Source organism: Scylla paramamosain, chromosome 9, assembly GCF_035594125.1.
Source record: "Scylla paramamosain isolate STU-SP2022 chromosome 9, ASM3559412v1, whole genome shotgun sequence".
NCBI lineage: Eukaryota > Metazoa > Arthropoda > Malacostraca > Decapoda > Portunidae > Scylla > Scylla paramamosain.
This window is the reverse complement of record NC_087159.1, coordinates 23,460,001-23,484,627: the sequence shown is the minus strand read 5'-3', so window position 1 is coordinate 23,484,627 and position 24,627 is coordinate 23,460,001. Positions and strand designations below refer to the sequence as shown.

Sequence of the window (24,627 nt, the reverse complement as noted above, 5' to 3'; positions counted from 1 at the left end):
TGAAAGAGCCACACTTGCAGACTTCTCTTACAGTACCTTGCTCCGAGAACAAGGTGACACAGACAAGACACATGCCTGAGCAAGGTTAACCACTCTATTGCTGGAAAGCAACTGAAGCTGAGGAAAAATTCAAGCTGGGTCTGCAGATTGTCCAGACATGAGTGGGTTGGAAAGACCTTCAAGGAGCAAGAATGAATAGCCACCCCCAAGAAAGTCATAGTTTGAGTAGGAGAGAGAGTGAACTTTTCTAGGTTGGGGACAATGCCCAACCTCCAACAAAGGAAGAGTAATTCCTGCACTGCCTCCTTCATCTTCCACTCTGATCCCACCAGAACTAGCTATTTGTCGAGGTAACAGAACAAATGGAAGTCCTGATGGTGAGCTTCCACCAAGACAGGTGCCATGACCCTCATGAAGCCTTGCAGAGTCATCAAAAGGTTGAAGCACTGGGCTTTGAACTGAAAAACAACACCCTGCCAGGAGAAACACAGGAACTCCATGCTGTCCTGATGAACTGGATCCTGCAAGTATGTGTCCTTTAAGCCTAAGGAGGCCATCCAGTCGTTGTGTTGCAAGGCTGATTTCACTGTTCTCAGAGTCTCCATCTTGAAATGGGTGGTGTGGACAAATCTGTTGAGCCACAAAGAGATCCATAATCAGGCAAAAGCCTCCTGTGGTCTTGGGTGCTGCAAACAGGGGACTAGAGAACCCTGGATCCTCAGGTGCATCTTCTGTTGTGACTACATCTCACAGATGCCACACCTCCTGGGAACCATAAACCTTTACAACCCAACCTGGTACAGCATGATGGGATGAGGAATGGAGAAAAGAAGAGGAAGAAGGGCAACAGGGATTCTATAGCCATCCCTTACGACCAAAAAAACCCATTCCTCTGCATCTAATCCCTGCCACTCCAAGATGTACTGACCAAGACCAGCACCAACGATGACAGCTGGAGATGAAGGAACCAATGACAAAGAAACCATCCCCTCTTGGCTTGAAACTGGCCATGCAATGTGAAACCCAAATCCAGGCACTTCTGAGGTCCCAGTTTCTTCTGCTCTCTATGCTGAGAGGAGGATGAAGCAGACTGTGAGAAGACATGTCTGGAGTAACCCAACATCAAAGGCTGAGGCTTGCATGCATGGGAACCAGGCTTGGCAAATGCCCTCATTGCCTGTTGCTGGACTGACAGACCTGCGTTATCCTTTGCAGCTTTTATGACTGACTGAGCAACCAGAGGAGAATAATTCAGACAAAACCTAGCACAGAGTGGGCAAAAAGGAGGAAGCTAAGCCTGCCATAACAACCAGCAATTCAAAACAAACGTCTGCAGAAACCTGTGAGGCTGAATCACAGAAGTAGTAGTCAGTCCAAGGAAAATCAGAATACCTCCTCAAGTCCCCCTATTAGCTGAGGTAAAATGCCAGAGGCACTTCTGTTTTGTGGAGTCATGGGGAGGGATTGGAGTGAAAGGACAAAATACAGATATGAGGTTGTGATCAGAGGAGCCCAGTGTAGAAGATAAAGTGACAACATAAGTACAATTAGACATTAAGAAAAGATCAAGAATGTTGAGCGTATTTCAATGACGGTCAGAGACATGAGTAGGGTGTTGCACTAATTGCCCTAGGTCATGGAGGATAGCAAAGTCAAAGAGTTCACCAGCATGGTCAGTGAAGGGAGAAGAAAGCCAAAGCTGGTGGTGAACACTGATGTCTCCAAGAATGGGGATCTTTGCAAAAGGGAAGAGAGTCAGAATGTGCTCCACTTTGGAAGTTAAGTAGTCGAAGATTTTTTTTATAGTCAGAGGAGTTTGGTGAGAGGTATACAGCACAGATGAATTTAGCTTGAGAGCGACTCTGTAGTTGTACCCAGATGGTGGAGAATTCAGCAGATTCAAGAGCATGGACACAAGAGAAAATTAGGTCATTGCGTACATAGATGCAACATCCAGCTTTTGGGTGAAAATAATGATAGAAAAAATAGGAGGGAACTGAGAAGGGGCTATTGTCAGTTGCCTTAGACACCTGTGTTTTGATGAGGAAAAGGAGATGAGGTTTAGTAGAGTAGAGGTGATGTTCTACAGATTGAAAATTAGATCTAAGGCCACAAATGTTGCAGAAGTTAATGAAAAAAAGTTGAGGGGGGTGTCAAGACACTTAGGGTCAATACCAGAAGAGCAGTCTGACCTGGGGACATTTGTGGTCCACTCCCCAAACGGGAACTCCAAGGCTGGTGTAGGAGTTGTCATATTTAATTTAGAATTTTGAGTGAAGGGTGTGCATGTAATTACCACATATGGCAGCACATCAGACACACACTTTTCTTGAAAAATGTATTTAATAATTACCATACATCTAATGTGCCCATAGTACAGATGCCTAGGCCTGTATAACTAGCCTTATAGCTGTGGCACTGAAGTAATAGTACACCAAGCACAAATATTGCTACTAATAATATTACTACAAATAAAATTTCTCTCTCTCTCTCTCTCTCTCTCTCTCTCTCTCTCTCTCTCTCTCTCTCTCTCTCTCTCTCTCTCTCTCTGTCTCTCTCTCTCTCTCTCTCTCTTCCCCTTCCCTCCTTCCACCTTCCCTTCCTTCCACCTTCCCTTCCTTCCACCTTCCCTGCCCTCCCCCTTTCCACCACCACACCAGATGTGAGAACAAAACACACTCTTAGAGATTTTAGTGAAACTTTTACTGCTGTTTTAGACATATCAAAAGCTTTTGATAAAATCTGGCACAAAGCTCTGATCTTCAAACTACCCTCCTATGGTTTCTATCCTTCACTGTAACTTCGTCTCAAGTTTCCTCTCTGACTGTTCTATTACTATTGTGGTAGATGGTCAATGTTCTTCTAAGTCTATTAACAATGATGTTCCTCAATGATCTAAACCAAACTTCTTGTCCTATCCACTCCTATGGTGATACCACCCTGCACTTTTCCATGTCTTCAGAGACATCCAAACCTTCAGGAAGTAAACAGTTTATACACAGAAAACCTGACTTCTGATCTCTCTAAAATTTGATTGGGGCAAAGCAAATTTAGTATTGTTTAATGCTTTAAAAACTCAATTCCTCCATCCATCAACTCAACACAATCCTCCAGACAACTATACCCTCTTCTTCAATGACAACTGTCCCCCTCTTCTACAATGAACATCCTCAGTCTGTCTTTTACTTGTAAACTAAACTGGAAACTTTACATCTCATCTCTAGCTAAAACAGCTTCTATTATGTTAGGTGTTCCTTGTCATCTCAGCCAGTTTTCCTCAACCCCCTCCCCACTCCAGCTGCTAACTCTGTACAAGGGCCTTATATGTCCATATATGGAATTTGCTTCACATGTATAGGGGAGGGTTCCACTCATACCGTTCTTTTAGACAGTAGAATCAAAAATCTTTCATTGTATCAACTCCTCTCCTGTAACTGACTGTCTTCAGCCTCTTTCTCATCACCACAATATTGTACCTCTTTCTATCTTCTACCACTATTTTCATGCTAACTGCTCTTCTGATCTTGATAACTGCATGCCTCCCCTCCTCCTGCGGCCTCACTGCTTTCTTCTTTCTCATCTATATTCTGTCCACCTCTCTAATGCAAGAATTAAACAGAATCCTCAGTCATTCATCTCTTTGCCTGGTAAACTCTGGAACTCCCTGCCTGCTTCTGTATTTCCTCCTTCCTATGAATTGAACTCTTTCAAGAGGAAGGTTTTTTTTATCATTCTATCTGACATCTCTATGGGAACTGGCATTAAGTGAGCCTTTCTTTGTTGCCCTTGGCCAGTGGTCCTCTTACAAGAAACACACACACACACACACACATTTCTTTCAGCAAATTTAAGATGAAACATAAGAGTTCTCTTTTTCCACAAAACATCCTTGTAAAATTGGGTTGTGTCTTATGCAGACGTGTGTCTAATACAGTAGGAGCATGTAGTTTTGTGTAAAGGAAGAGAGTTGTCTTTAGAGAGCAGGCTGTGACTGCTCCCTTGCATTATGAGATGATGCTTATGATGATGCTATGCTCAATTTTTTAATCAGTGACAGTAACTGTCAGGCACAGTATGAGATACTTCTCTCGTGCTTCCCCAGCCTGTTTCCTTCTTGCCATTATCTTCTCATTTCATTGCTTGCATTAAATTCTCCTTACATTATAATGGGTCCTGGTAAGCTTAACAATGAAGAAAAGTGTTCTGATGGCATGTACTTGAGAGAGAATCAGTAATTGTGAGGCTGGAAAGAAGATGAGAAGATTTGAGATTGCCATGCACTTGTACATGTAACAGCTGTCACTAATCACCTTGCAGCTCACAAGCCTCTTCTGAATGAGAGAAAGAAGCAGCAGCATCTCAGTTTTGGCAACATCCTATCAACTTACTTTTTCTTGTGTCTGTCATCCTTTTTCATCCAGAACCTTTCTTTCTCTCAGGAGTGACAGCTGTTCCAAGTGCAGGTGCAGCCTTCTTCACTTGTCTGACAGACTCAGTAATTGAGACTGGAAGTCTCAATTACTGAGCCTCTCTCAAGCAAATGCCATCACAACACTCTCTTCTTCACTGTTAAGCTTGCCAAGACCCATTATAATGTAAGGAGAATTTAATGTGAGCAATGAAATGAAAAGGTGGTAGCAAGGGGAAAAAGGGCAGGGGAGTACAGGAGAACTATGTCCTCCTACTGTGCCTGACCATTACTGCCAATGACAGTAGCAATATCCCCTCAAATAGACCCCACCTACACCTTTCTATGATTGATAGGTGGGAGAGGCACCTTTCTATGACTGATAGGTGGGAGAGGTCTTAACACTCCCTCACACAGACAGACAGACAGAGACAGACAGACAGACAGACAGACAGACAGACAGACAGACAGACAGACAGACAGAAAGACATATACACACACACACACACACACACACACACACACACACACACACACACACACACACACACACACACACATCTTTAATATCATTACATTTCTTACAGATTACCAAATGTAACTTGTCAAAAAACAGCATTATAAGGACCAGAAGGTCTAGTGTTGTTTATTATTCCTCTCTCTCTGTGTGTGTGTGTGTGTGTGTGTGTGTGTGTGTGCATGTGTGTGTGCGTGTGTGTACCTAGCTGTAGTTTACAGGAGGGGGAATAATCTCATAGTATCCTGTCTCTATATCTATCCAGTTTGGTCTTAAAAGCATGGACAGTTACAGCATTGACAATGTCTTCACTGAGTTCATTCCATTTGTTCACACTTCTGTGAACTTCTACAGTTAACTTTCTTCAACTTCTTATTATGTCCCCTTGTACTCTGTGTGTCTAAATTTATAAAACATTCTTTGTCCACATTTTCCATACCATTTATCATTCTATAGATGTTTATTAAATGCCCTCTCTCCCTCCTATTTTCGAGAGTAAGAATTTCCAACATTCTTAATCTCTCTTCATAGGTCGACTTACTCAACTCCGGAACCATCTTAGTGACTGCTCTTTGTACTCTTTCCAATTTTATAATATTCCTTTATGTATGAGGAGACCACACCACTGCCACATATTCCAATTTTGGTCTTATGATGGAAATCAACAACTTTTTTTTATCATTCCTTCATCCAAATATGAGAATACCATTCTTATTCTTTTCAAGTAATTCATCATCTCTCCAGTAATTTTATCAATTTGTCTGTCTAGAGTAAAAATCTCAGTAACTGTTACTCCCAAATCCATTTCTTCTTTTGATTTCTTTAACTAAACACCATCCATCTCATAATGATATTGTATTCTTTTCTTACTCTTACCAAACTCCATTACTTTACATTTACTTAAATTGAATTCCATCTGCCAAGATTTACTCCATCTATTTATCTTATTTAAATCATCTTGCAGTACCATACAGTCATTTACATTTTCTACCCTTCTCATCAGCTTAGCATCATCTGCAAATAAGTTCATAGAACTATCTCTTTATTCATTTATGTTACTCACATATAAACATTATTGGTCCCAACACTGATCCCTGTGGGACACCACTAGTTACTTTCAGCCAAGATTAATTTTTAGTCTTGTATCACAATTCTCATCTCTCTATCATCCAAATAACCCTCCATCCACTCCAGCAGTCTTCTTCCAATTTTTCCATAATTTTTTATCTTCCATAGCAATCTTTGGTGTGGTACTTTGTCAAACACTTTCTTCAAGTCTAAGTAGACACCATCCACCAATCTGTCTCTCTCCTGCACAATATCAACTACACTTGAATAAAAGGACAATAAGTTCATGGAGCGTGATCTTGCCCTCCTAAATCTCTTTCCAAGTGTTCCATCCATCTTTCCTTTATTGTTCTTTCACATAGTTTTCCTACAACACTAGTCAAGGACACTTGTCTATAATTTTGTGGGTTTTCCTTATTTCCTCCTTTGAATATTGGTGCAATATTTGCTCTCTTCCAATCTTTTGGTAATCTTCTCTGTGATAGTGATGTCACCACTAGACTGTAAATTTATCAGCCAGTTGTTCTCTACATTCATTCAATATCCAGTTTGACACTCCATCTGGACCAGATGCTTTATTTACATCAAGTTCTTCTATCATCTTAAGTATTTACTCATAACTGACTGGGACTGTAGTTAGTATATTCCTCACCAAATTATCCCTTTCAGCATCAAACTCCCCTTCCACAGTAAATACTGATCTGAAACTATTGTTCATAACCACTGCCACGTCCAGTGCATCCTAACAGATTTTTCCTTCAACTTTCAATCTTGATACACCTTGCTTCTTTTTCATCTTCCCATTAATATGTCCAAAGAATAGTTTGGGTTCATCTATACAATCTTCTAATATATTTCTTTCATAGTTTCTTTTCTCCATTCTTATAATCTCAATGTACTTATTTCTAGCATCAATATATTCCTCCCATCTGCTCTCAGTTTTCCTCTTCTTCCATTTATTCCAAGCATTTGACTTACAATTTCTAGCCTCTGCATTTTGTATTGAACTATTCTTTACCCTTTCTACATCTTGCTCCTCCTCTAGGTACAAATTTCTCCACAGCAGAATTATATATCCCTATAAATTCATCTTCTGCGCCTTCAAAGCAATTCCATTCCACAGCAACAAAGTATTTCCTCAATTTTTCAAAATCAGCTTTACTATATTTAAATCTTTTCACTTATAATTTTCATCATTGATTATGTTAATTTTTCAAAATCAGCTTTACTATATTTCAATCTTTTCACTTATAATTTTCATCATTGATTACATTTTCATTTTTCAATTTAAATTCTATCAACACATGATCATTTTTACCTAGAGGGCTATCATAGTGTATAGTTTCAATAAACTGTTTGTGAATGTGTGTGTGTGTGTGTGTGTGTGTGTGTGTGTGTGTGTGTGTGTGTGTGTGTGTGTGTGTGTGTGTGTGTGTGTGTGTGTGTGTGTGTGTGTGTGTGTATGCATATTTACCTAGTTGTATTTATCTAGTTGTGGTTTACAGGAGGGGAGTAAGCTCCCCTCCTGTAAACCACAACTAGTAAGTAAGTCATTTTTCTCTTCTTTAATAACATTTACCACTTTCTGTCTCAGGTTTTTTTTCTCATTTTCTTGTTGTTCTATTATTTTCTTTAGTGATTCTTCTTCAAATTTACATTCATTTAACCACTTAGTTTGTCTCATTTCCACATCTTTTACACTTGCCTTCACTTCCTCATTTCCTTTCTGAACAGTTTCTACTTTTTTCCTTTATTTGTTTCATTAAAGGTGGAAAAACCTTTAACTTCTCATTCTTATCTTCCATCTCAATCAACTTTGCTGTAATAGTCCCCAACTTCTTACCAGTCTCCTTCTGGTGTGCCTACAATGTCTTTATTCTCTCCAATAACTTATCCATCATTTCTTCCATATGCAAAATTTTTCTACACTGCAGTATATGATTTAGTTATCTTTCTTCTCCAGTAAAACCTTCAAATGAACCTCTTGAGGTGCCGCCTTCTGCCATCTTTATCCAAAATGTATACAAACCAAACTTTCCTAGAGACAGGATAACTATACTCATGGTACTGATTCTCCCCTCCCTATTTACCACCTAGGTACTCCTGGGTCTTCATAACATATCTTGTTCCACCATGAGTGATTTGTGTTATTCTGTCCTTCTATCTGCAGAGCAATAGAAAACACATCCTGTCAGCTCCCCTGCCACAGTGTGTGTGTGTGTGTGTGTGTGTGTGTGTGTGTGTGTGTGTCTATATATATATATATATATATATATATATATATATATATATATATATATATATATATATATATATATATATATATATATATATATATATATATATATATATATATATATATATATATATCTTGTCCTATCACTCCAATCCCTCCTCAGGATCCCCCTAAGCGAAGGTGCCTCTGGCGTTTTGCCTCTGCTAGTTGGGGGGACCTGAGGAGGTATTTTGCTGATTTTCCTTGGAATGACTACTGCTTTCGTGTCAGAGACCCGTCTTTGTGTGCTGAGCGCATAACAGAGGTGATAAGTGTCTGGCATGGAGGCGTACATTCCTCACTCTTTTTCTCGTCCTAAACCTTCTAAACCTTGGTTTAACACAGCTTGTTCTCGTGCTATACATGATAGAGAGGTGGCCCACAAAAGGTACTTAAGCCTTCCATCACCAGAATCTCATGCACATTATATTTCTGCCCAGAACCATGCCAAGTCTGTTCTCCAACTAGCCAAAAACTCCTTCATTAACAGAAAATGTCAAAACCTTTCAAGATCTAACTCCCCTCGTGATTTCTGGCATCTAGCCAAAAATATCTCCAATAACTTTGCTTCTTCTTCTTTCCCTCCTCTACTTCAACCAGATGACACCACTGCTATCACATCTATTTCTAAAGCTGAACTCTTTGCTCAAACCTTTGCTAAAAACTCTACCTTGGACGATTCTGGGCTTGTTCCTCCCTCTCCTCCACCCTCTGACTACTTCATGCCACGTATTAAAATTCTTCGCAATGATGTTTTCCATGCCCTCGCTGGCCTAAAACCTCGGAAGGCTTATGGACCTGATGGGGTCCCTCCTATTGTTCTCCGAAACTGTGCCTCCGTGCTTGCACTCTGCCTAGTCAAACTCTTTCAGCTCTGTCTGTCAACATCTACCTTTCCTTCTTGCTGGAAGTTTGCCTACATTCAACCTGTTCCTAAAAAGGGTGACCGCTCTAATCCCTCAAACTATCATCCTATTTCTTTAATTTCCTGCTTATCTAAAGTTTTTGAATTTATCCTCAACAGGAAGATTCTTAAACATCTATCACTTCACAACCTTCTATCTGATCGCCAGTATGGGTTCCGTCAAGGCCGCTCTACTGGTGATCTTCTGGCTTTCCTTACTGAGTCTTGGTCATCCTCTTTAGAGATTTTGGTGAAACTTTTGCTGTTGCCTTGGACATATCAAAAGCCTTTGATAGAGTCTGGCACAAAGCTTTGATTTCCAAATTACCCTCCTACGGTTTCTATCCTTCTCTCTGTAACTTCATCTCAAGTTTCCTTTCTGACCGTTCTATTGCTGCTGTGGTAGACGGTCACTGTTCTTCTCCTAAATCTATTAACAGTGGTGTTCCTCAGGGTTCTGTCCTATCACCCACTCTCTTCTTATTATTCAATAATGATCTTCTAAACCAAACTTCTTGTCCTATCCACTCCTACGCTGATGATACCACCCTGCACTTTTCCACGTCTTTTCATAGACGTCCAACCCTTCAGGAGGTAAACATATCACGCAAGGAAGCCACAGAATGCCTGACTTCTGATCTTTCTAAAATTTCTGATTGGGGCAGAGCAAACTTAGTATTGTTCAATGCCTCAAAAACTCAATTCCTCCATCTATCAACTTGACACAACCTTCCAGACAACTATCCCCTCTTCTTCAATGACACTCAACTGTCCCCCTCTTCTACACTGAACATCCTCGGTCTGTCCTTTACTTATAATCTGAACTGGAAACTTCACATCTCATCTCTAGCTAAAACAGCTTCTATGAAGTTAGGTGTTCTGAGACGTCTCCACCAGTTTTTCTCACCCCTCCAGCTGCTAACTCTGTACAAGGGCCTTATCCGTCCATGTATGGAGTATGCTTCACATGTCTGGGGGGTTCCACTCATACTGCTCTTCTAGACAGGGTGGAATCAAAAGCTTTTCGTCTCATCAACTCCTCTCCTCTAACTGACTGTCTTCAGCCTCTCTCTCACCGCCGCAATGTTGCATATCTAGCTGTCTTCTACCGCTATTTTCATGCTAACTGCTCTTCTGATCTTGCTAACTGCATGCCTCCCCTCCTTCCGCAGCCTCACTGCACAAGACTTTCTTCTTTCTCTCACCCCTATTCTGTCCACCTCTCTAACTAAAGAGTTAACCAGTATTCTCAGTCATTCATCCCTTTCTCTGGTAAACTCTGGAACTCCCTGCCTGCTTCTGTATTTCCACCTTCCTACGACTTGAATTCCTTGAAGAGGGAGGTTTCAGGACACTTATCCACCAATTTTTGACCACTGCTTTGACCCTTTTATGGGACTGGCATTTCAGTGGGCATTTTTTTTATTAGATTTTTGTTGCCCTTGGCCAGTATCCTTCCTACATAAAAAAAAAAATATATATATATATATATATATATATATATATATATATATATATATATATATATATATATATATATATATATATATATATATATATATATATATATATATATATATGTGTGTGTGTGTGTTTGTGTGTGTGTGTGTGTGTGTGTGTGTGTGTGTGTGTGTGTGTGTGTGTGTGTACCTCCCTAACTGTATAATACAGGGTTCGAGCAGGGCTCATAGTGTCCTGTCTCCATATCTATATTTATCCAGCATTTCCCTAAATTTATGTACATTTGGTGCTGTAACAACCTCCTCGTTTAGACCATTCCAGATATCCACAGTTCTATGTGGAAAACTGTACTTCTTGATGTCTCTAAAACACTGACTCTTCCTGATCTTCTTTGAGTGCCCTCTCATCCGTCCATCTTCATCTTCTTCTAGCAACACCAGATCCTGCTTGTCTATCTTCTCAATTTGGTTAACTATTTTATACATCATTATTAGATCTCCTCTTTCTCTTCTAACTTGCAAAGTTAGCAGTCCAATTTCCTTCAACCTCTCTTTGTATGTTAGGTCTTTCAGCTCCAGTACCATCCTTGTAGCACCCCTCTGAATTCTTTCCAACTTCTTTATGTCTTTCTTCATATGCAGAGACCACACAACCACTGCATATTATTCCAGTCTGGGATGTAGCATAGTGGCTATAATTTTCTTCATCATAGTCTTATCCATGTCATGAAATGCCACCTAATATCTGTTAACATCCTGTACATCAAGCCAAATATCTCCTTTATATGCCATTCTGGGGTCAGGGTACCTTGAAAAACCACTCTTAGATCTTTTTCCTCCTTGCTCCTCATAATCATTTCCTCCCCTATTTTATAGTCCCATGCAGGTCTTTCACCCTTTCCCAATTCCATGGCATTTCTTAGCATTGAATTCCAATTTCCACTTCCTGCTCCACCCATAAATCTTGTCAATATCTCTTTGCAACTCTATATAATCAACATGGCTCTTTATTACTCTTAACAATTTTGCATCATCAGCAAACAAATTAATATAACTGGTCATACCCTCCTGCATATCATTGATGTATATTTGGAACATAATGGGTGCTAACACTGACCCCTGTGGTACTCCGCTCGTTACATTACTCCAACTTGAACAGGTGACCCTGATCACAGTTCTCATTTCTCTATCCTTTAAGTAGTCTCTCATCCATTTTAGCATTGTCCCTCTCAGTCCTCCTATATGCTCCATCTTCCACAATAGTCTTTTATGTGGAACTTTATCAAAAGTTTTTTTGATGTCCATGTACACTGCATCTACCCACCCATCTCTGTTTTGTACTTCATCTATTACTCTCATACAGAAACTTAGTAAATTTGTCACACATGATCTTCCTTTTCTGAAACCAAATTGACTATTTGTTATAACTTTGTTCTCTTCCAAATATTTCACCCAGTTTTCCTTGATCAGTAATCACAGATCTTTCCCACAACACTGGTTACTGACACCGGTCTATAATTTAGTGGCTCAGTCCTCTTTCCTCCTTTGTGTATTGGCACTATATTTGCCCTTTTCCACTCTCTTGGTACTCTTCCCTCTATCAGTGAGCTGTTAATCACATCCCAAATTGGCTCCACCACTTGTTCTCTGCATTCCATTCTCTGACACTCCATCAAGCCCCATTGCTTTTCTGACATCCAACTTCTCTAACAATTTGCCAATTTCATGTTTTTGCACCAAAACTTCCTTTAAACCCCCCTGCCTCACCTTCTCGTTTTGTTCTGTAAAATCCTCTTCCACATTGAACAGACCTGAAACTCTCATTCATAATTTCATTCATCTCTTCTGCTGTTTTATGTATCCTTCCTTCCTTTACTATCTTGTTAATAGTCTCTCTGCTTGTCATCTTTCCTTAGATATATCTATAAAAAAAGCTTGGGCTCTTCTTCACATTTCTTTACCACATCCTTTTTTAATTGTTTCTCCTCCTCTCTTCTTATTCTAACATACTCATTCCTTGCTTCCTTATACTGCTCTCTATTATTTTCATTTCTTTGTTTCTTCAGTTTCTTCCAAGCTACATCCTTTCTCTTTTTAGCTTCAGCACATCTGGCATTATACCAAATATGTTTGCTCCTCCTTATTTTATATACAGGTACATACTTCTGTACACCCTCATTGTACTTTTTCAGGAATGTTTTGTATTTCTCTTGCACTGTCTTGCCCTCCATAAGTCCCTTCCAATCAATACTCCCAAAGAATTTTCTTAATTGTGTAAAATTTGTCTTTGTGTGATTAAGTCTCCCATTTTTATAATCCTCCTTACATGGTAGAACCCCCAATTTTGCAGTACCACCTAACACCACATGGTCACTTTTCCCCATTAGGCTTAAGTATTTAATAGTTTTACTGGGCTCTGGCTTTTTTGTGAATACCAGGTCCAACACAGATGGTTCCTCTTCCCCTCTGTACCTTGTAAATTCCTCCAACTATTGGTCCATTGTATTCACCATAGCTAACTGTAGCATTTCTTCACACCACGGTCCAGCATTTCCATAAACTTCCATCTCCTCACAGTTTACACTTTTGCAGTTAAAGTCTCCCACTAGTAGTATTTTACTGTCCTTCCTTATCATGTTGTCTAGCCACTTCAACACTTCCTTTTGCATTTCCTTGTGATCCTCCAACCTCCATGTATTAGTCTTCAGTGGCACGTTACTATGATCCTCCTCCTTCCCCCCCCAACTTGTCCTGATTGTTATACCTATGACCTCCACCATGCCATCTCCATATTGCACTTCTTCCACATATATATCACCTCAAACCATTATCAGTACTCCTCCTCCTCCTCCTTTTCCCTTTCTATCTCTCCTCCAATAATTATATTTTTCTTCCTTAAAGTTTAAATGGACTTCCTCTTTTAACTTTGTCTTGGTTAGGCACAACACATCTGGTCTATTTTCCATTAAGTAATCTCTCACTTCCAGTATACCTGAAAGTAACCTGTCTATGTTTGCAAACATTACTCTTAATATACTACTTCTCTCTCCACATGCAATTTGTCTGTCTGCTGCTATGGTTCTTTCATTTCTTGTTCCCTTTCCCAAATATACCATTTCCTTAGTCTCATATATAATACCCTCCAATAAAATTTCCTCTTCTCAGTCTCTGTCCTTCTCTCATTTTTCTCCTTGGCTTCATTTCTCAGATCCCTCTCTTTTTCCCTTTCTTCAAAGTTCATATCTCTTTTTACCCAAATATTCTCGTATTCTGAATTTTCAGCCAGCTTCCCTGTTCTCGCTAAGATCTCCTCTACTACAACTTGGGATCTCATTCTCACTTTTACGGGTCTTTTACCTCCTTCACTATGTTTTCCAATTCTATATGCTTCTTCCACTTCTCATTCCAGTCCCTGTTCCTCATCTTGGACCACTGTTAATAATATTCCTTACCAACTCTTTCTCTTCTCTCTCCCTGACAGACTTTACTGGGTTTTTCTTCTCTTGCAGTCCAAAAAAGACCATACATTTCTTCTTATCCACTGTGTCTCTCACCAAACCCTCCTTTTCTTTAATTACTTGGATTACGGTGTCCTTGGTATTTTCCTGTATTTGTTTTTTAACCACCTCTGTGAAGCTCACTTTTTCATCCTCATATTCTTTTTTCCAGGCATTTCTTAGTTCCTCCAGTTTGGTTTTACATACCACCCCTTCCACTTTTCCTGCACCATCCTCCACCCTTTGTTGCAGCCTTTGCAGTTACTTCATATCCATTACACTTATTCTTGAGTATCTCATTTTCTTTTTTTAGTTCCTCCATTGCCTCTTTCATCTCATTGTTTATCTTTAGAGCACTCTCACATTCACTATACTTTGTTTTCTCAGTTTTTGTTTTCCATGATAAGTTTGTCCTGCTTTTCCAGAATGCCTGAGATCAATTCCCTCATGCACGTTATTTCTTTCTTTACACTGATTATCCTCCTCATATTTCCTTTCTCTTCTCTGAATCCTGAAAAATCCCTTTCTCTACTTGCCTCCATCAATTGTCTCAAGCCCACAGCGGTTTCAATAAAATGCGACTTCTGTCTCACCTCCTCACTCGGTTTGTTTACAAACACATCACAACCAGTGGCGCCACCTAGATCTTCCTTTCCTTCCATTTCTTTTAACCTCAAATACTCCTTTACATATTAAAATTTGGAGACAGGACACTCTGCAACCCCCTCTCACCCCTGCATATACATTACTAGGCCTCGTTGTTTTGTCCAGCAGATCCAGTCGCTTGTATCTTCAGGAGCTCTAGCACCTGCATCTGGACAGCTGGCCAGTGCACGTGTGTAATAAAAATAATAATAATAATAATAATAATAATAATAATAATAATAATAATAATAATAATAATAATAATAATAATAATAATAATAATAATAATAATAATAACAACAACAATAATAATAATAATAATAATAATAATAATAATAATAATAAACGGTTTATTATTTAGGCAGTTAACAAACTGAAAATGTACATAGGGGGTGGGGAAATACTTAACATTAATCCTAAAGGTAAGTCTAATCTAGAAGGGACTATTGATTGATAGCTCACACCACGGTGGGAATTGCGCTGAGTCTGTACCGGTCCGTGCGCGGTGCCTTTAGGGGCGTTATCTTGTTGTGGTGTCTGGTGGCACGGACCGAGCAAGGCGCGTCAGGAGGCAGCATGTGTCTGAGACGTGGATGATGCAGTAGTCCCCTTCCAAACTTCTCCAGAGCCTCTCAGTGCCTGGTGGATAGTCTGGACAGACTCAGGGTGGTCAGGGCTTCTTCATAGGTTGTGTAGGCAGGGCCAAGGATGACCCTGCACGCCCTTTTCTGCACACTCTCTAGCTGTAGCTGTTGAGTGTGTGTGAGAGAGGAGGACCACGCTGGGGAGGTGTACATAAGTTTGGGGAGGATGAAGGTGAGGTACACCTCCCTTAACTCATCTGTCGGCGTCCCCAGCGACCTGAGTCTGCGCAGCATATACAGCCTGTAGGTAGCTGATCTTACGGTGCTGGCGACATGCTGCTTCCAGGTCAGCTGGTCATCCACCGTGACTCCGACAAGCTTGGCACATTGGACCACCTGGAGGGGGTGAGGGCCCACTGTGAGCTGGGGAGGGGGCACTAGTACAGAGGAGGTACAGAAATGCATCACCACAGTTTTGCTGTGGTTGATGGTCATCCTGCTCTCCTCCGTCCACGTCTGCAGTCACTCCAGAATTGCTTGCAGTAGCGAGTAGTCCGGGTTCTTGGTGGAAACTGGGACGCCCACGGTGCAGTCGTCCACATACTTCCAGCGATGGGTGTGTGTGTGTGTGTGTGTGTGTGTGTGTGTGTGTGTGTGTGTGTGTGTGTGTGTGTGTGTGTGTGTGTGTGTGTGTGTGTGTGTGTGTGTGTGTGTGTACATTTACCTAGTTGTAGTTAACTAATTGTGAAATACAGGACAAAAGCCACACTAAGCTCATGCTGTCCCATCTCCATATCAACTTTTATCTAAATATTCTTTAAATTTATGGACTGTCTTGGTACACATAGTCTCATCATTAAGTTCATTCCATACTGCTATGCTCATGTGAGGAAAGCTGTATCTTCATGTCTCTTCTGCAAACACTCCTTATCAATTTCCTTCCATGTCCTCTGGTACCTCATATCTGGTATCACAAGATCATCCCTATCAAACTTTTCCATTCCTTCCAATATTCTGTATAGTGCTATCAAATCACTTCTTTCCCTCCTTTTTTCCAGAGTAGTCAAGCCCAATCTCATCAACATCTCATAAATATACCCTCTTAAGCTTAAAGGGATTTTAGTTACAGCTCTCTGAATTCTTCTAGCTTTCTGATATCCTTCTTCAAACTTGGTGACCACACTAATGCTGCATACTCCAGTCTTGAACATATTGTTGTCATCAGTTTTTTCATCATATCTTCATCAATGTAGGTGATTGCCATCTTGATATTTCTCAGCAGATTATGTGTTTCTCCAGTGATCTTGTTTACATGCTTCGTAAATAACAGTTTATTAGAAATGGTTACTCCCAATTTTTTTTCTTCTGATCTTATAGTAATTTTCTCATTTCCCAAATAGTAGGTGCCTTCTGTTCTTCTCACATTTTTTCAACTTCACCACACTACATTTCTTGGTATTAAACTCCATGTTCCACCTTAATGACCATTCATATATCTTAATTAGGTCTTCATTCAGAGCTTTGTAGTCTTCTTCATTTGTTACTTTTCTCATAATTACAGAAGTACATGAGACTTACCGTAGGTTAGTTGAAATGTGCTTCGGATTTTGCGAGGCACATCACGTCTGCTAGATGGTAGAGTTCACATGAGATACACTACACTTCGCCACACAGTCAGTCTTTAAAGATACAACTACCCACATGAAATATTATCTCCCAACCCTTCCAGTCAGTGAATTTTTGTTGTGTAAACCAAGAATTATCAATTAACAAAGGGAGGGAGTGGAGGGCATGTGAACTCTACCATCTAGCAGACGTGATGTGCCTCGCAAAATCCGAAGCACATTTCAACTAACCTACGGTAAGTCTCATGTACTTCTGTAATTTTACTTCGGCAAATCACTTGTCTGCTAGATGGTGCCGTTCACATGAGATTTTAAAGTCATGTGGGTGTTGTATGTAAAGGGTTCTGTCAAATTTCACATTTTGTAAATAGGTGTAAATAAAAGTTCCTATTACAAAAACCCCATTGTCATATATGAAAATAGAACATGATTTTTACTGCTGATAACATTTCAAACCTTACATTATACTGAGCCTGGCACTGCTTCTTGAAAAAGGGTCTATTTCCCCTTGTATATCCTTATTATAATATTTAGCAAATGTGGCTTCCTGCGTCCAACCAGCTTTTGCCATGATGGTGGCAATAGGCACATCCAGTGCCTTGGCCTTAGACACTGACACAGGTCTAATACTACCTGCTGTGTACCTCTTTGTATCAATCCCACACTTACATAACATGGTCTTAAGCCACCTTGCCTCCATGTCCTTAGAAACACCCCTATGAGGTTTTATATAACTTATGAGTAGTCTCCCATCTGCATTTCCAGATTCTGTCCTTAGCCTCTCAGTTCTTTCTATATATTCTTTCATAGCCTTAACTACACACAATCTGTAATCCTGAGGATAAGCTTTAAATACAATAGTAAGAACATTAAATTTTGGCCTGCATTGCTTGATGTTACCTCCTAACAAAACTGAAACAGATTCTTCTCCAAATGCCATATTCACCAACAATAAGTGCAAAGTTTGGATCCTGGCTGCTTGTGTCATTGCCATCAGCATCACCACTGTGTAGTGGTTCCATGAGTCTTATCTTTTGTAATACAAGTTTCACATCCCAGGTCGTTGCATACCTGGGTGTAGAAGGGCGTAAGTTGAAGACTCCCCGCAGAAATCTGTTGACAAGTGGGTGATTGCCTGCTCTGCAGCCTTCCACCATAATTCCTATTGCAGATAGAGTCCCTCTTGCCGTGTTAATGCTTTCATAACCCACATTCCTTTGAAAGTTATGAGACAAAGTTTAATATATCTGCTATAGATGGTGCAATGGGATTAATGTTCCCTCTACTACAAAAGAGTGTCCACCTCTTGATGTGAGTGTTGTATTGTCTACCTGTTGCTGGTTTCCAAGAGGCCATAATGATTTCCGTACCTTCTTTAGATATGCCACGTTCTCCAAGTTGTTTCCGGACAACTGACAAGCCATCAAATTTGTGTGTTTCATTATTGGGTGTTCCTCAGCAGTTGACGGATGCATTAGCACATTTTTCCTTCTCTGTATGACCCGAGGGTCGTCTACTAGCATCCGAAGGAGCACCCCCATCCACGGTTGTGATGGCCAAAGTGGCACTATGATCCATCCTCTGGTCCTTTCCTCCCTTAACTTCTGCAGACATCTAGAGATCAGAGAGAAGGGAGGAAAGAGGTAAACCAATTTAAATTTAGCCCACGGAATTGTAACTGCATCAATATATGCAGCCTCTGGATCTGGTGTCCATGCACAGAATGGAGTCATTCGTTTGTTCAAACGTGAAGCGAATAGGTCTATACAAGGATTCCCAAATATAGAACACAATTCCTTAAATATCATCTCATTCAGCTGCCACTCATGTCCGTCATTAAAGTAACGTGATGCCTCATCGGCCATGACGTTACATTTGCCTGGTATGTGGGAAGCTGTCAGCCATACCCCATTACTAAGACACCATTCCCAGATGTTCCTACTAATGTCATCACAAACTATTGACTTAACACCTCCCATCTCATTCACGTAATTAACCGCTGTGGTGTTATCACATAACACCCTGACGTGTAAACCTCTAAGGAGATGTGTAAAAGATCTCAATGAGAATAACATAGCCAATAATTCACGCATTAATGTGCGAACGCACCTCTTCAGGGGACAATCTGCCATTGGTAGTGATGCTATTTTGGCAACCTGCCCATCCTAGATTTTAAGCATCTGTGAACAACTCAGTATCTGGTGCATTTCTGAATATTTTCCTGTTTTGATTCTCCAGTTCCTTAATCCACCAGTTTAAATCTGTTCTAATCTTCTCTGTAATGTTCATCCATCTATTAAAGTCTCCACATGCCTCTTCCAAAGCCTTGATCTTTGCTCTTTCCATCCTCCTATAGTGCATCTTCCCCATCTCTACAGCTGGGATTGCTGCCACCAGCAGGCCAATCACTCTTGCCACAATTCTAATTTTTCTTTGTCTACTGACTAAAAGAGAGCAATGCTGTATAATCTCATCCCTCCTACGCACCGGCAAGGTAACTGTCATGGCCACCAAATCTATCACGTTACCTAAATACTCAATACGCGTAGTGGGACTGAAAACAGATTTCTCCACATTTATGCAGAAACCTACACTCTGCAACAACTGAATGTTGTCATTCATGCAATCAAAACATCTCAGCAAAGAGCTACTATATATGATACTAAGTGTATCATCAATATAACTAGTGATGTTGTGGCTTTTATGCCTAAGTGTAGAGAAAACTGGCTTCAGAAGTTTTGTAAATAGACGAGGACCATCCGAAAACCCGTTAGGTAGACATGTGAACTGGTAAATCTTATCCAACCATCTAAAACACAGATATTTTTGTTGTTCCTCTGCAATTTTTACTGAATAATAGGCTTTCTTAAGGTCTATAGAAGCCATATAATCTCCTTGACTAAGCAACTGTAATACTTGTTCAAAATTTTCCATTTTAAAATGAGTATATTCTACATGCCTGTTCAGTTTTCAAGATTTAACACCATCCTATAATCCCCCGTCTTATTCTTCCTCAGAAAAACTGGTGAAAGTATTTGTTGATCCTGTCCATGTGTCTCTATGATGGCCTTTATCTCTAACAATTTTTTAACCTCCTAATGCATAATCAGTTTATCTTCCTCACTAAAGACATACTGTATATCCTCTCTAAATAAATATCCGATATCAGCTTCATCTATATTCAGATAACAATGTTCCACCATATCCAAAATGAACAGGTCACTTGTAATCACACGCCATTTATTGATAAACTTGTGAAGTTGCCCAGCCTCAAATTGTTCTTTCACCTGGGTTAATGCCGGGGGATATGTTGACCCCAGCCTCTCACGTTTTTTGCTGTCCAAGCTTGAGCAGAGTAGGAGCGCCTGTGTTCACCACTGGAGGGCATCCTGCGAAAACCATATGGCTGATATCTGGATGGGAATCCACAGGAGGAGGCCTTGGCAAAAAAGTTACATTGTTTACCTCCACCAAATCTGCCACTGCTTGCAGTCCAAGATGTAGGCTTCTAAAAAGTGAATTTGGTTTTCAGCCTTTCTGCCTCCTCAATATTTCTGTTGGCTTGTGACAGGTCATCCCCAAACAATAGACCCGTCATGGGAGCCTTGTCAGCACACAAATGAGAATATTTGGGATTAATGTCCCTCTTTATGATATGTCGCCTGTTCAAGTTATTTCTGTAGTGGGCATTACCCAATAATGCCAATGCACCATTGAGCATGGCCACCTCATTTGCAATAATTTGGTGCTCTTCATCACGTGCCACCTTGTCTAGCACAGTAAGCGATTTTACAACAATAGTAGCTGCCTTGGTAATATCTTTTTCCCACTTCCCTTAAGTGGAAGTCTGCCTTCTTTGCCTCTGCAGGCAGTGCGTCCAGGACCTGTGGGTTGCAATCCATTTGAGTTAATGCATGGCAGTTATTTGGTCTAAATGTCACCTCATCCTCTACAATGGCTTTGTAATCTTCCTGCCTCATGCCATTAATAAACAGGTGGTTCACCATTGCAGCAATTTCCTTGTCAAGTTCTTTTGAGACAGTTTCCATGGGTCCATAATTCTAAGCACCTTGTAACAATATACTATCATGAGGAACATCCCTCTGGATTTCCTCTTCCTCATCACTGCCCTCCCTCAGTGGAGTTCTAAATCCAGAAAATCCTGCCTGTGATTCCTGAGAATCAGGCATCAAAGTATTATTTGACACCTACAGGGGAGCATTGTTATGAACTGCTTTTGACTTCACAGCCCCATTTTCCTTCTTAAGCTTGTCCATGTCTTTCCTCAACTCAGTCAAAGCATCCATAATCATGCCCAAAGAAGGCGCAGTGCTGTCTTCACCAGCGTATTTTGGAGAAGGGGAAGGTGACCGAGAGTAACTTAACCTCTCTCATGACGAGTAGAACGGCTCTTAGATCTGGATCTTTCTTCATGTTTACTCCCCTTGTGTAGTCCCTTTACCTTAGCTGAGGTGCGTGGCATGCTGGTAGTTCTGAATCTCTCAGGACTGGGGCAAGCATCAGAAGGCGTCCTAGACATGGCGGCTAATGTTAACAAGTTGCCACCCCTTTTAACAGCAGTTCCTTTTATAACCCCACGGGTGCCTTAACCTCACACACAGGGTAACTTTAAATAAAAAACTCCTTCCTTATAGTAATCTGGGAAGTCAAATGCCCCCAGGCTTGTAAATGAGGCAATATTCCTCTTGCCCCAATAATGGGTAACAAGATGGAACCATCTCGCACCTATGTCGGCTCACGAGAGTGCCCAAATATTGTTATATATATATAGCATAAAATATTTGCCAATAATCCGCCTTATACCAAGTAACGGATATCATATAACCAATAATCCGCCCTTATACAAGGTAACGGATATTTATAGTCCATAATCCGCCCTTAAATCAGGTAACGGATTCAAATAGGCAACACTCCGCCCTTATCAGGTAACAGATATCCATAGGCAATACTCCGCCCTATAATCAGGTAACGGATAACTAAAGACAATATTCCACCCTTATAACAGGTAATGGAAATCATAATACACAATCCAAACAAGAAAACTCTAATATTCCTATCACTCCTCGATAACAGAAGTCGTAACAACAGAACAGGAGGTGGGACCGACGTCCGACTTGTGTGGTGTCTGCGTAGTAACTGACTGTGTGGCGAAGTGTAGTGTATCTCATGTGAACGGCACCATCTAGCAGACAAGTGATTTGCCGAAGTAAAATTTTAGCATTATCAGTAAAGAGACTCATGTAGCTTGTAAAGGCCTTCTGTCATGTTGTTTACATATATTGCAAACATAACTGGTGCTAGTACTGATCCTTGCAGAACTCCATTTATTACTGGTCTCCATTTTAACTTATTGCTTCTGATTACTGTCCTCATTTCTCTGTCCATCAAGAAGTCAGTCATCCATTTTAATAATGATCCTCCCAATCTTCCTATATTTCTCAATTTCCATATTAGCCTTCAGTATGGTACTTTAACAAATGCTTCTTTTTTAGATCCAAGTATATGCAGTCAGCCCATCCATCTCTCTCTCTCTCTCTCTCTCTCTCTCTCTCTCTCTCTCTCTCTCTCTCTCTCTCTCTCTCTCTCTCTCTTGCATTATGTCTGTCACTCTTGAGTAGAAGCTTATCAGATTTGTTACACAAGATCTTCCTTCTCTGAATCCAAATTGTCTATCTGTTATCACATTGTTGTCCTCGAGGTATTTCACCCATTTGTTCTTGATGATCTTTCCACAAATCTTTAATGCCACACTTGTCAGAGATATTGGTCAATAGTTTAGTAAGTCTTTTTTACTTCTGGCCTTGTGAATTGGGGTAATATCTTCCTGTTTCCAATCTTTAGGTACTGTTCCTTCCAACAAGGTGGTGCTGATTATATTATGTATCACTTTGGCTAGTTGTGGGCTGCATTCCTTTAGAATCCAGTTCAACACACCATCAGGTCCCACTGCTTTCCTTACATCCAGCTCTTCCAACATATTCTTTACTTCTTCTGTTGATGTTACTACCTCTTTCAGATCAGTCCCATTTTCCATCACTATCCTTTCTTCCCTAAAATAATTTTCCTTAGTACACACTGAGTGGAAGTATCTGTTGAACACTTCAGCCATCTCTTTTGGGTCTTCAACCATTTCTTCTCCAACTTTTACTCTGCTAATGTCTCCTTTAATCTTTAAATTTCTGTTGATAAATCTATAAAACAGTTTTGGTTGGTCTTTACATTTATTCACAGCATTCTTTTCATAATTCTGCTCATCTCTACATATTTTTGTGGCCCACAAGTCATGTCTCCTGTTTTTCTCCCACTTGTTCCATACTTTTTCTCTCTCCATTCTAGCTATAGCACATCTCTTGTTATGCCATTCCTTATTAAATAGGTTCTCTGTTGATTTTTTAGTTACCCATTTCTCCACTTCTTTATTATAAATGTCCAGGAGAGTGGTCCACTTTTCTTCTATGTCACCTGTTTGAAATACTTTTTTCCAATCCATTTCACTGAAATACTTCCTAAGCTGTCCAAAATTTGTCTTACTGTAGTTCAACCATTCTCTCCTGTGGTCTTCTTGTATTATTCATTACTAAAAAGTGAATCAATGCCAGGTCACTTTTACCTATTGGATTTTTGTGTTTTAAATCTTCTACTATAGCCTATTCCTTCATAAAAATCAGATCCAGCCTTGACAATATTTCACTTCCTCTGAATCTTGTGTCTTCTTTAACCCATTGTGTAAGAATATTCTCAACAGCCAACTCCAGTAATTTGTTCCCCCATGATGGCTCGCTACCTTCTGTGGTCCAACTTTTCCAAGATACCTCTTTACAATTAAAGTCTCCCATCATTAGTACATCCTCATTTTCCTCTAGCAACTTGGATAAACATGCCCTTGTGTCTTCCAGCTTTCTCTTGTATTCTTCCTCTCTCCATGAATTGGACTTCGGGGGGAACATAAATCACTACAATATTTCAGTATCATCCCAGATTTCTTCTCAAGCTTACTTTCAGTACTTTTGCCTCCCCTTCGCCGCATGTAGTAGACTCCACTGTCAATTCTTTTCTAACTCGGAGCATCACACCTCCATCCTTCTCACATTTTCTATTTCTCATCCATAAGTTGTAATTTCCATCACCAATATTTAAAATGCACACATCACTCACCAGTTTTGTTTCAAGAATTCCCATGATATCTGGTTTCTCTTCTCTTAAATAGTCTTTTACTTCCAGTACTGCTGACATCAAACCATCTATGTTTGTATACACCACTTTTAAACCTCTCTGCATTGTCCTCTCTCCTGTATCACTATCTCAGCCTCATATCTGTGACTCTTCAATAGAACCTCTTGTTTTCCACTGCTGATCTTTTTTTGTTTTTTTACATTTGCTTCTCTTATTAGTTAATTTATAGAAACTCTCTCTTCTATGGTCCTATCTTTTTTTTTATCCACACTTGGTTGTAATCTTTAGCTATGGCCAATTTCCAAGCTTTGCCTAATATTTCTTCAGCTGCTGTTTTTGACGCTCTCCACTCTCAACATATTTGCCCAACCTTCAAATTTCTTCAATCTCTTCTGTCAGCTCTTTGTCTTCTTGTATTATCTCCACCATTTTATCCACACACCTTTCTTT

The 24,627-nt window shown here is 40.1% G+C and overlaps 1 protein-coding gene across 9 annotated transcripts in view; it reads right to left on the bottom strand.

Annotated features, from left to right (window-relative positions):
- Nucleotides 1–24,627, bottom strand: part of LOC135103726 (zinc finger C3HC-type protein 1-like) — a 111,540-nt gene that overhangs the window by 30,685 nt on the left and 56,228 nt on the right. For 6 of the 9 annotated variants that reach the window (XM_064010376.1, XM_064010381.1, XM_064010379.1 and 3 more), the window contains one exon: nt 15,237–15,754. The exons of 2 other annotated variants lie outside the window; for them this stretch is intronic. In XM_064010376.1, coding sequence (XP_063866446.1) covers nt 15,407–15,754 — 348 coding nt within the window. In that variant the 3' untranslated portion in view covers nt 15,237–15,406. Of the gene's footprint in view, nt 1–15,236; nt 15,755–18,353; nt 18,598–24,627 lie in introns of those variants that run through there. One more of the 9 variants, XR_010270187.1, reaches the window with a different exon arrangement.